The following is a 12,226-nucleotide window of genomic DNA, read 5'->3' on the forward strand; positions in this document are numbered from 1 at the left end:
AGTGTCCCCAGCGTGTGCGTGTCCCCACGCTCGGGACGTTACGATTTGCGCCTCGGCGCCCGGCCCCGACGCCGTCGCGGAGCGCTCGGCAGCCTTCCCGTATCCCCCTGCTCCCGGGGGCTTCCCGGGACGGACGGACGGAGCCGCCGGCACTGGCCGACTCGCGCATTCCTGCAGGGCCGCAACGCGCCAGGCGTGAAGCCCCGGCGACAGCCCGAGCGGGGCCGTTCTGTCCCCGCGCAGCCCCGGCTCACGTGCACAGCAGCACACGCGGTGCCCTCAGCGCCGCGGGCACCGGGCGCCGCGACACGCTCTGCTGCGGCTCCACAAGCAGCTTTTCCCCCCAAAACGCCCCCCTGGAGACGCTCTGTTCCCTCGGACCCGGAGCCGCTGCCAGGGCTCGCGGGTGACCAGCGGCTGCGGCTCCCGCGCGGCGGCAGCGGTGGGAGCCCCAGCCGGGCCCTCCACCTGCGGGAGACCCCGTGGTGCCTCCGGGCTGTTTTCTGCTCAATATGGGAGGAAACAAGGACATGAGCGAATGCCCGGGTGATGGGTGTTCGCCCTTCTCCCCACGCGCTGGGGCCGCTTGCGAAGGGAGGCCCTGAGACAGGACAGGAACGTGTGGGGAGCTCCTTGGTCGTGCCCCGCTTGAGTGCCCAGAGCAGCCAAAGGGGCAGTAAAAGGAAAAGCCCAGAAGCAGCGTGGGCGCTGCTGGGGGCCCAAACCAGCGGCCTCATCCCCTGCCACGTGCCGGCACCCGGCCCATGTGGCGCAGCAGCCCTGCAGCACGCGTGCACACGCATGTACACATGCATGCGTGTGCAGGGTGCATGTGTGCAGACACGCGCGCATCCTCCCCTGCCCGTCGCCGCTTCCCACTGCCCGCAGTGCCAGGACTTGCACGGCACCGTCGGAGCGCCGCAGCGTCCCCCCTACAATGGGTGCAAGGGCTTTTCAAAGAGCAGAAAAGGGGCTTGCAGCGGTGCCCCCCTCCCAGCACCCACAAACTCACAGCGCAGCCCTCCCCTGCAGCCCGTCCCGGCAGCCCTCCGGCCCCGCGAGGAGGAAGGAGGACAGGACACCACCGCGTGGAGCAGTCGCACTTTATTGGGGAGGGGGCGCCCCTGCAGGGGCCTTTGGCGTCGCGGTCGCGTCCGCGCGGCCCTCCCGGCCGCGGCCGGAGCCGGAGCCCCCTCCACCTCCCGCCCCAACCCCGGGGCCGGGGGGAAACAACAAAAAAGGCTGCTGCTCCCCCCCGCCGCCCAGGAACCAAACGAAACTCCTTTCTGCCTTTTTTTTTTCCTTTCATCTTTTATTTTTTTTAGTATGTTTTTTTCTTTCTCCTCCTAAAAGTTCTTTGTTTTGGGGGTTTTGCAAACTGGCTGCAGCATCAGCTGCGCCGCTCCCCGCCGGGCCGACCCCGCTGGCCTGCAGGTGCGGGACCCCCGCTCCTCCCTCGGCACCTTTAACGGGGCGGGGGGGGAAATAAAAATAAAAAGATTTTTTTTTTCCTCCTTTAAAAGTTCCATTTCTTGCGTGTTCGACTCGAGATAAATGTCAACCCAGTAGCATCAACTAAAAATAAGAGTGGTCACTGGAACGGACCGAGTATTTACACAGTTCCCGCCGCTGGAAGCGGCGGGAGGCGACGCAGTCCGGCGGGGAGACGGGGCGGCCCGTGGGAGCGGGACCCGCGCCCGGGGGAGACGGCAGGGCCGGGCTTTCCTTTATGCATCAGTTCTTCCTTTTTGCTTTTTTTGTTTGTTTGTTTGTTCAAGTCCTCTTCTGTTCCGTTTAAAAAAATAATAATTATAACAACGCCACCGGAGAGGACAATCCTGGGGCACGGGGCAGCAAATAAATATCGGTGGAGGAGGACGGGCAGGATCCCGGCGCAGCGGCACCAGGGCTGGCGCCGCACTAGGTACCGTGGCGGGTGACGAAGAGGAAGGGAGCGAGCAGGGCGGGAAGGAGCGGGGCCGCACGGGGGACCAGCCCCTCACAAGACCTGGAAGCGCCAGGACGCCTGGTCCTTGTAGTCGAGGCAGTCGGGGGAGTTGAAGTTGAGTTTCCAGGAGGCGGCGGCGGCGGGTTCCTTGTAGTCCAGGCAGTCGGAGGAGTTGAAGGGGAGGCCGGCGCCGCCGTAGCCCTGGTGGTGGTGGTGGTGGTGGTGGTGGCCCGAGCTCTGGCTCAGCGGGTGGTGGTGGTGGTGGTGGTGGTGGCCCGACATGGACGAGGGCCCCATGGGGCTCAGCTGGTGCGGGTGGTGGTGGGAGTGCATGGGCGCCAGGTAGGAGCCGCAATCCACGCCGCCGAAGTAGGAGGAGGACGGAGGCGCCGGGTAGCCCTGCCCGTAGCCCCCGCCTTGGCCGTAGGACACGGGGTAGGTGGCCGAGGAGGCGCCGGCCACCGAGCGCTGCATGCAGGAGGCGCCGCCGGGCGGCAGCGGCTCGGGCACCGTCACCGCCGAGGGCGCCGAGCCCGGCGAGATGGAGGCCGGGCTCCAGATGGACGAGGCCGGGGTGCTGAGCGAGGCGGCGGCGGCGGCCGACCCCGCCGGGGTGCCCAAGGCCGCGCCGGGGCCCGACGAGTTGGAGCTGGACGAGGAGGAGGAGGCCGAGCTGGAGGCGGCCGGCGGCGTGAACTGCCCGCTGCTCTCCGAGCCCGAGCTCTCGCGCGCGGGCGACGACTTCTTCTTGGCCGGGCGGCTCTTGGCCGCGCCGCCGCTCTGCTGCTGCTGCCGGCACTTGGCCCGGCGGTTCTTGAACCAGACCTGGCGTGGGGGGCACAGGGTGGCCGTGAGCGCCGGGGTGCCCCACGGCCCCGGCGCTGCCCCCGGCCCGGGCGCCGCCGCCGCCACCCCCCGCCCGCCGCCGGCCCCGCGGGTACCTGGACGCGCGACTCGGGCAGGTTGATCTTGAGGGCCACCTCCTCGCGCATGAAGATGTCGGGGTAGCGGGTCTTGGCGAAGAGCGCCTCGAGCACGTCCAGCTGCGAGCGCGTGAAGGTCGTGCGCTCCCGCCGCTGCTTCCGCGGCGTGGCTGCGACACGGGGCAGCGCGTTACGCCGCCGGCCCCCCAGCTCCCCGCGCGCCCCGCGGAGCCCCGGGCGGTTGCGCTGAAACGAGCCCTTTCCCACCCCCTTTTACATAAGAATTGGAAACAAAAAATCTGCTTCTCCTTAACCCCCCCGACAGGACTGGAGGTGCCCCAGGGAGGTGGGGGACCGGCCGCCCGCCCGCCCCGGTCCCGGCGCTCGCCCACTCACCCGGGTAGCCCACGGAGGGGTGCAGCAGGTCCATGGCGGGGCCCGTCAGCCCCAGCCCGTTCATGCCGTAAGGGGGCTGTTTGAGGTAAGACATCATGCTAAAAGCCGGGCAGGTTTCCTCCACGGTACGGCGGCAAAAAGGAAAAAAAAAAAAAGAAAAAAGAAAAAAAAAAGTACAAAAATAGACGAAAATAGATAAAAAAAAAAGAAAACGAAAAACTAGGGGGGAAAATATTGGGAGGGGAAAAAAACAACAGGCTGAACCCCTAGAAATTGCCCAAACAGCGGGGCAAAAAAAAAAACACAACCAAAACAGCAGCAGTAGTTAAAAAAGAGCGACGGAGCCGGTGCCGACGGAGTTTCCTTTCGTTCTGTCCCGTCGCCGCCGAGTCTTCAAGCGAGCGCCGGGAAAAAAAAATAACGATAACAATAATAATTTAAAAATAAAAGAGAGGGGAAAAAAAGCAGCAGCAGCAGCGCGGATGGCGGGGCGGGCGGCGGGATCTCCTCGCCGCGCGGAGACGAGGCCGCAGCGTCTGGGGAGAGAGGAGCGCGGAGCAGCGTGAGGGCTCCGCTCCGCTCCGCGGCCGCGCAGCGCTGCGGCCGCCCCGGCGGCTGCACGGGACGGGCGGGGGGGCCCCGGGGGGGCCGGGACGGGCGCGGGGATTTAAATCCTCCCCCCGCCCCCCGGCGCGGCGGAGTTGCGCGCAAAGCACCGCGAGGCAGCAGCGCCCGGCGATGGGGAGAGATAAAGCAATTATTTAAAAAGATAATTGGATTAGGAATCCAAAGGAGGGACGGGAGGAGGGAAGTATAATTAATTTAAAAGCGAGCAGACGGGGACGCTTTAATTAGAAAGGGCCAAGCGCGGAGAAAAGGGGGCCGGGGAGAAGCAGCGGAGGCCGCGCGGGGACCGGGGCAGCCGCGCCGCGCGCGGCGGCAAAAGCAGGAGCCAGATAAGCGCGGAGGGGAGGAAGGGGCGGAGAGGAGGCCGGGCTCCCCGCGCAGCCTCCGCGCCGGGCCCGGCACGGGCGCAGGTGGGGCGGGCAGCGCCGTTGCGTAACTTTGCCGGGCCGGGAAGGAGCGGGGAGTCGGGGGGGAGAAATAATAATAATAAATTAATTAAGTGAAATAAAATATAAAGCGGCGCCAGGCGGGGGCCGCCCCGTCCCGCGCGGGAGGGGGGAGGGGGGCGCGCGGAGGGGGGCGCGGGGAGCCGCGCAGCGCCGCGTTACCTCGCGGCGCGCAGGGGCGACGGGAGCCGCGGCCCGGCCGAGGATTGTGGCCCGCAGCGCGGCCCTAGCCTTGTATGTGCGCGCCCCGCCGCCTGCGTAACGAGCCCGGCGCCAATCCGCGCCCGCTCCGCGCCTGAGTGACAGGCAGCGCGGCCGCGCTGCCCCGCGCTGCCCCGCGCAGCCCTGCCCGCCCCGACGGCCCCCGAAGGGGCGGGAGGGGGAGAGCGGCGGCCGGGACCCCCCGACGCCCCCCGGCCCGAACTCGGGCGCTGGGGCCGCGCGCGGGCTGCGCGGGCGCGGAGCCCCGGGGCGCTCCCCGCGCAGCGGCTCCCGCGAGGCGAAGGCAGCGCTGAAAGTCACTTAATGCGCGAGGCGCTGCCCGCCGCCCCGCGCGCTTCTGCTTTTTGCGCTCTTCTTTTTTCCTTTTTTTTTTCTCCCCACTTTTTTTACCTCTTTTTTTTCTTTTTCGGGCGAGGAGGGCGCGGGGGGGGGGGGCGCAGGACCCGGGGCGCCTCGCAGGGATTCGGCGGCGCGGGCGCCTCTCCCGCGACAAAAGCGCCGCGGCCCCTTCACGCCGAGGAGGAGGAGGAGGAGGAGGAAGGGCAGGGGGGGAAGGTGCAGCCCCCCCCACCCGCAGGGGCCGTTTCCAGGCGGGGGGGGGGTCCGGCACCTCCCCGCGCTCCTCCGCGCTGCGCGGACCCAGGTGAGATCCGCGGGGCTCCCCCTTGGGCTCCGCGGCCGCGCAGGTCCCCCTTCCCCCCGAAAAAATAGAAAAATCAGCCCGGATTTTTTAACCTTTTTTTCTTTTTTTTTCCTTCTTTTTAAGCCGGGCAGAGCGCTGCGCGCCCGCGCATCCTCCGCGAAGTTTTTTTGCGGGGCAGGCGAGGGAAGGGAGCAGCCGGCCCCGCTCCCGCCGCCAACTTTCCCTCCCGCCTCCCCCCGCGTTGCCTTCGATTAAAAGAAAAGGGAAAAACTTTTCCCGGCCGTCGCTTTCGCGGCCGCCGCTCCGGGAGGCCCCGGTGCCCCCGGCCGCGGTTCTCCCCCTGTCCCCCCCTCCGCGCAGCAGCTTGGCCAGGTAAAGAGGAAAGCGGCGGTTACGGTAAGAAAGATTCGGCTTTTATTGAAAACTTTATATATGACTCGGTATCGTAATAAATAAACAGAGAAGAGCTCCACAAAAGGGACGAGGCGAGAGCGGGACACGCGTGGGGAAGGGGGGGACGGGGGACACCACGAGGACGACACGGACCCGAGTGGGGCGGGGGACAGAGAGGCTCGGGGGGACCCCGGGCCCGGCGACAATAAATAACGCGCGGGGGCGGCGCGGCCCGGGCGGGAACCGCGGCCCCTGCGCGCCCCGCGCTGCCCCAGCTATAAAATGTAGGTAGCTGATTAAGTGTTACATATGGCAGGACTAGGTGAAACCCTTCCCCAAGAATTTTTATCCCCCCATTCCCCCCTCTCTAAATCTATTGCGAAAAAAAAAAAAGATTTATTTCCGATTTATTTCCAAACCCAGCCCCCCTCCCGCTAAAGGACCCAGAACAGCCTCTTTTCCCCCCTGGATCTCCCAAGCGATCCCAGCCCCGCGGCCGCGGGAGAGCCGAGCCCGCAAGGAGACCCCGCTCCCACGCGAGTGCGACCGATGGGGCCCGCACCCGCCCTAAGAAAATGGAGAAAAAAAAAGTTATTTTTTTTCAAAACATTTTTTTTTTCGTCCAGTCTCATGACAACGTTTTTCACAAGCGCGGGGAGGGCCGCGCCGGTCACTGCAGGACGCATTTCTCTTCCTTCTTGGCCATCTTGCCTTTGTTTTGCTCCAGGGTCCGCTCCAAATGCTCGTCCTCTTCCTCGGCCCTGCAAAAGAGGCGCCGGGGCGCGATCAAGGGGCGCGCGCGGCCCCGGCCCCGATCCCAGCCCCGATCCCGGCTCCCGGCCCCGATCCCAGCCCCGATCCTGGCTCCCGGCCCCGATCCCAGCCCCGATCCCAGCCCCGATCCCGGCTCCCGGCCCCGATCCCGGCTCCCGGCCCCGATCCCAGCCCCGATCCCGGCTCCCGGCCCCGATCCCGGCCCCGCCGCGGGCTCCGCGCAAACTCCGCGCGCCTCCCCCGCCGCCCCGCGCTCAACTCACTGCTTCTCCTGCGCGTCCAGGTCCCTGACCAGCGCGTCCCGTTTGTTAACGAGAAGAACGAGTTCGTCCAGCAAAAGCTGCTCGCGCCGCTTCTGCGCTTCGGTCTTTTGCCAGTCTGCGGAGGGAGCGCGGAGAGCGGTGAGAGGCGCCGCACCTGCCCGCGGAGCCGCGCACCCACCTCGCTCCCCCATTAATATTATTATTATTAGTGCGTGTCCCCCCCGGCTCCCGGGGCCGCCCCGCAGCGCGGCCGCCGGCCCGGCCGCCCCCAGGGGCCCGGGCTGTCACTCAGGCGGCCGCTTCCCCGCCTCCCTCATTAGGGAGGTAAACAACGGGGAGGCGAGCGCGGGAGCGGGGGGGCGCGGGGCGCCGGCCCAACGGGAAAACCGAAAAAAAAAAAAAAAAGGACAGAAGAGAAAGGAAAAGAAGGGGGAAGAAAGAAAAGCCGCGTCCGCCCCGTCCGCGCTCGCCGGAGCGCGCGGCGCCCTGCGCGGCCGCCGGTTAAAAATGAGGCGCAGCCCCGCGCAAGGGGAGCGCGCGGGGGCGGCGGCGGCGGCCGACAGGAGATTTGTAAAAATCTTTTTTTTTAAAAATTATATATATTTTTATTCACCCAGATGCACTCGCACAGCCTGTTATAACCCGAAACCCCGGCGAGCGCCGCTCGGGACCGGCCGCACGTCGCGGCGCGCGGGGTTCGCAGCGCGCCCTTCCCCTGGCCCCCAGCCCCGCTTTTCCGTCCCTTTTTTTCTTTTTTTTTCCTTTTTTTTTTCTTTTTTTTTTTTCTTTTTTTGGCTCGTTTAGGGAAAAGCTCCTTCAGTTCGAGCCGCTTCAAAGGACGCGGCGCCGGGTGCCCGAAAGTAAGCGCGGGAGCTCCCGCAAATCTTAACGTTTTCGCACGTTTTTTAACAAAAGTAATTAAAAAAAAAAACGCAGAAAAAGAAGAAGAGGAAGAAAGGAAAACTAAACAAACGAAAGCGGGGGCCGGAGCAGGGGAGCGCGCGCGGCCGCTGCCCGCAGAGACCCGGGCGCCACCGGCTCCGCTCCCCTCTGCAGCTCTGAGCGTTTTCACTTTGCGAAAAACTCTTAGTTAACTCCTTTCTCTCCTTTTTTCTTTTTTTTTCCTCCTTTTTTTTTTTCTCTCGTTTCAGAGGCGGTTTCGGCAAACGCTGCTCGGGATATTTCACGACAGGTCTCGCTCAGCCCTTAGCAACTTTTTTTCTTTTTTTTCCCCCCCTTCCATTAAGTTCCTCTCGAAAAGACGAGTTTTTCGCGCGCTGGGGTAAATAACCCCGTGCACGGACTTAACGCACTGGGAGTTTTTACTTGCCACGATCGCTTTTACTACGGTTTTAAATACACCATGGGGAAAAAAAAAATCTTGGAAATATCATTTGCGTTTTAATTTTCTTAGCGAAAGGGGGTAACTTCTCACTCCCTCCTCCCCAAAATAAATACCACCAAGTAGCAATTTGTTAGAAAGAGGTAACAGTGCGAAGTATTGGAATATTTTCCATGTTGTTGCGCTGCAAGTTGGTGTTATCCGAGCAGGCGCTTCCAGGAGGGCCCGAGCATTCCCGTCTCCAGCCCGGGCGCTCCCGTTTGCTCCCTACCTGTTGTGCCTTTGGAGCGGGATGAGCCCCCTGGAAGCCACCACCGCGGCCGGGATTAACGTGGAGCTTTCGGAGTGAGACCCGCTCTAAAAGCTGCACCCCGGACCAAAGCAGAGTTAAGCTCCGGGGTTGCGGATGCGCTAAGGAGTGTCGAAAGGCAAAGGCTCGCGACGCGCCGTTTAAAATGACACTAAATTCCCCTCAAAGTAGCAACGTTTTCAATTATTCGTCTCCATCGCCTGCGCGTTGTCCCCCCCCTCCAGCTTAAACCGATAATTACGTGGAGGGGGGACAGGGACAGGGCTGCTGCAACAGAGGCGCCTTCGTGGACACGGCCTGAAGTTGTGGCCTTCCCCCTCGCAACTCTAATAAATAAGGCCGGCACTTTGATGAAAATTAACGCGAGTTTTGTAAAGAGCACATTGGGGGATTGCAGGCAGGCCTTATCTTTAGTTCCAGTCAACTAGCAATCCTGAAAGAGTTTGCATCCCCATCAGAGCAGGCCATTTGATAGGATTCTGCTGCTGAACCTAATCAATCTCGGGAAGACTGGGGCTGCGCGGTGTAACAAAGCTAAAATAGATTTACAAATGGGGTTTTAGAGGATAAGCTCCTCCACAGGATTACATATTGATTTTAAATATAAAAAGCTTATCATATAAACCATAACTACAAAAATAGTGAACCTATGCATAAATCCTTTTAGAAGAGCCCCCACTTCAAACTCGGAGCCAAGAATGAATCAAGATGTACCACGTCCTAAAGCAGATCCATTTCCCGGGCCGCAAACGAACGCGCCACCCCAAGGTGTGCAAAAACCAACTTATCTTTTCTAAGGAGGCAGCAAATCCCGGGCCGGGGGGGAAGGGGGAAACGAAAGGGGAGGCCCGCGGGGGCCGGGGGCTGCAGCGGGGGCGCCGCGTCCTCCGCGGGACCAAACCGAGCTCCGCGGGGCTGCGCGGGACCCAGCCGAGCTCCGCGGGGCCAAACCGAGCTCCGCGGGGCCCAGCCGAGCTCCGCGGGGCCCAGCCGAGCTCCGCGGGGCCCAGCCGAGCTCCGCGGGGCCAAACCGAGCTCCGCGGGGCCAAACCGAGCTCCGCGGGGCTCCGCGGGACCAAACCGAGCTCCGCGGGACCCAGCCGAGCTCCGCGGGGCTGCGCGGGCCCGGCCGCGCGAGGAGGCGGCTCCTGCGCTGCCCCCTGCGCTAACCGGGACGGGCTGGGGGGGGGGAATATCCCTTTTTCCCCTCGTTTTTTTTTTTTTTTCCCCGGCTCCGGCCGCGCTGCCGCTCGCCCCCGCGGGCCGCCCCCCTCGCTCCTTCCTCCCCGTTCAGCCTCCTCTTCCTCTTCTCCTTTCCTTTCTCCCTTTTTTTCGCCTGCCATCAGCTCGCAGCCGAGCCGGCCGCGAGGTTTTCAAACGGCGCAGCCACGCTTCAAGAGTTGGAGCAATTCGCCAGCTCATTAATTATCACCTTTCCAAGGCTTTTTTTTTTCTTTCCTCGTTTTTTTTTTTTTTTTCCCCTTTCCGTTCCCGTTTGGCTTGGTGCGCCCTGCGTTGCGATCCTTCCCTTTGCACAAACAAACAGCGCCCCGAACCAGTCCCGTCCTGCTTATTATTATTATTATTATTATTTTCCCGTATTTATTGTTACGAGGGTTGTTGTTTTAGGCTGGGGAGCGGCGCGGGCAGCAGCCCGAGCGCTCATTAGCCCCGGGCTAAAGGGCCTCCGAGGGCCGCGGGGGAGCCCGGCTGCAAGTGGCCCCTTCGCACCGGGGCTCCCAGCAGCGACGGCACAAAAAAAGGGCCCGTTTCGATCCCACGTCGCGCGCGGGAGCGGCGGGAACTCCCGCTGCGGCGGGAGGGGGTTGAGGTTTCAAACGCTGAACGCGGGTTGCGTTGTGTAAATAAATCACGGAACCGACTTTTCCCCAGCACCTACGCGCGGGCTGTTTACCAAAGTGCTAGCAGCAGCCAAAATAATAAATACAATAAAATAAAATTTAAGGAAAAAAAAAAAACCCTTTTTGGCTTCTCTCTGATTTTGGCATCTCTCTCTGAACTTACAAAGATGAAAAAAATAAAGGACAAACTTCTAGTGAAACGAATGTGTGCATGGCATACGCTGCTGGACGTCCAAAGGTGGCCACCATGATGCTCCGATGAAGTAAAACACATAAGAGGTAATTAAGCATTTAAATTTAGGATTTAAATGCAGTATCTCTAACTCCTCTTTGGTTTCGGGATACTTTCTGTTTTAAATATTTCATTAATACGATTCCCAATTAATCTGCCCTGCCTCTCGCAGAAAGTAAGGTATATATATTTATGACTCAAGTTCATCCAAGAATAGTCTTATGCAAAACCATAGCCACAGATGGATAGATAGGAAAAAGCTACCTGAAACCTGCTGCTTTTTAATTTCTTTTTTTTTTCCCTACAAACTTATGCTCCCAGTGAAGTCTCCAAACTAATTAGAATTGATTTATTATGGATCAGGTACCTTATCAGGTGAAGAAAGAAATTACCATGGACAGTCAAAGGGTTAAGAGGTCAATACAGAATAGCAAAATCAATTTGCATTGATTAGACAAAAGGTCCATTTTGCAGGGCCCAAAGGATTAACTTTTAAGCAAACATCTTTGAACTCTAAGACAGCATTTGTGACTGAGAGGTATAAGCAGCACAGCATTATAAAACACTTAAGGTATTTAAATAAGAAAATAATGCAAGCAGTGGTTTAGGCTATCTGGATGTTTATTTTTTATTATGAATCATCCCCGGGATTATTGTACAATTCGTCTGAAAGCCCCATGGAAAGTATGCGATTGTTTCATTTATCCCGCGTGTCAATCTTCCCAGGGGTTTTCATTCAGGTAAGGTGACTAAACTCCGGAGAGTTGCAGAGAATGGAGAAAATATGTGCAAAGGATTGCACTAATCCCAGTGTTGCTTGTGATGAAATATTTACTTGGCACACGCAGGGCTTTGCCACAAAGGCCACAGGGACTTTTTTCTCCCTCCCTGCAGTGAGATGGGGTTGTAAAACATACCCAAAATGCAGAAGGAGCCTCCCTTATGCGGGTCACCCCTTCCCTTCCCTGCAATGCCGCAGGAGACAACACAAGAAGCCCTGCAAATATCCCCTAGTTCCTCATCACTTTTTTTTTTTTTGAGTTGATCCCAATGAGACTGCACTTCTGTCCCATGTTCTGATTTTTTTCCCTTGTCTTTTCTGAGGAAAAGCGGGGCACGGGGGTGGCACCCAGCGAGCTCTTACCTTCGATAGCGAGCATCGCCCTGAGCTCCCGGTTCAGCAGCTCGTAGCGCCTCTCTAGGTCATGCTCCTTTTCCCTAGGCAAGTGGCAAAAGTTCATCAATATGTTAATTACTAAATCATTAAACACTTAAAAGAACCTTTAACTTGCATTGATTTTAGGACTCATAACCGACTTTTCTCTTTAACTTTAAGCTACTCCAAACAAATGATACACAAACTTAAAAGCCGGCTGGGGTGGCGTATCCCGTGAGGGAGCCTTTTCGCTTCCTGCAACGTGGGCTTTAACCCCAGCAGTTTAACTCTGCAGCAGCACAAAATACGTCAGCGCGCAGCCCCGGAGCGGCGGCTCTGCAGGGCTCCGAGCTTTCTGTGTCCCCCTGGTTCAGCAGCCGGGATCACGCGCCGCGGGCGCTCCGCTCCGCGAGCCCGCGACGGGAGGCAGAGCCCGGCGGCTCCTGCGCCGCGCCGGGAGCGCCGGCGGCCTCCTCGCTAGGTGGCATCGGCGGGGAGACGCGCGCGGCGCCGCTGCCGGCAGCGCTGCGATCCCGCCGCGTGGCCTGGGCAGGGTGGACGGCGCGCAGTGCGCGGTGCTTCTTTCACAGCTCTGGCTAAGCCCGTGTCGCTGCACGCTTTCCATTTCCAAGGCTGGGACACGGGAGAAACAAGCGACTCCGCGTGCTCCCCATCTCTGAGGGAGCAGC

General features: G+C 60.6%; 2 protein-coding genes across 12 annotated transcripts in view; both read right to left on the reverse strand.

Moving 5' to 3' along the window:
• Nucleotides 1-1,992: 1,992 nt before the first annotated feature.
• OTX1 (orthodenticle homeobox 1) lies at nt 1,993-3,416 on the reverse strand. Its single transcript, XM_088521229.1, has 3 exons — nt 3,268-3,416; nt 2,890-3,041; nt 1,993-2,773 (listed from the first exon to the last, which is right to left on the reverse strand). The coding sequence occupies exons 1-3, from the start codon at nt 3,362-3,364 to the stop codon at nt 2,000-2,002; spliced, it is 1,023 nt and encodes a 340-aa protein (XP_088377355.1). The 5' UTR covers nt 3,365-3,416; the 3' UTR covers nt 1,993-1,999.
• Nucleotides 3,417-6,243: 2,827 nt separating this feature from the next.
• The window catches only part of EHBP1 (EH domain binding protein 1), a 156,428-nt gene continuing 150,445 nt past the window's right edge, over nt 6,244-12,226 (reverse strand). For all 11 annotated transcript variants that reach the window (XM_088521261.1, XM_088521260.1, XM_088521263.1 and 8 more), the window contains 3 exons: nt 11,526-11,599; nt 6,636-6,750; nt 6,244-6,359 (listed from right to left, as the gene is read on the reverse strand). In XM_088521261.1, coding sequence (XP_088377387.1) covers nt 6,269-6,359; nt 6,636-6,750; nt 11,526-11,599 — 280 coding nt within the window. In that variant the 3' untranslated portion in view covers nt 6,244-6,268. The remainder of the gene's footprint in view (nt 6,360-6,635; nt 6,751-11,525; nt 11,600-12,226) is intronic.

The sequence above is a fragment of the Tinamus guttatus genome, unplaced genomic scaffold (genome assembly GCF_059628265.1).
Source record: "Tinamus guttatus ecotype Peru unplaced genomic scaffold, ASM5962826v1 Tinamus_guttatus_pri_ptg000116l, whole genome shotgun sequence".
NCBI classification, from domain to species: Eukaryota; Metazoa; Chordata; class Aves; order Tinamiformes; family Tinamidae; genus Tinamus; species Tinamus guttatus.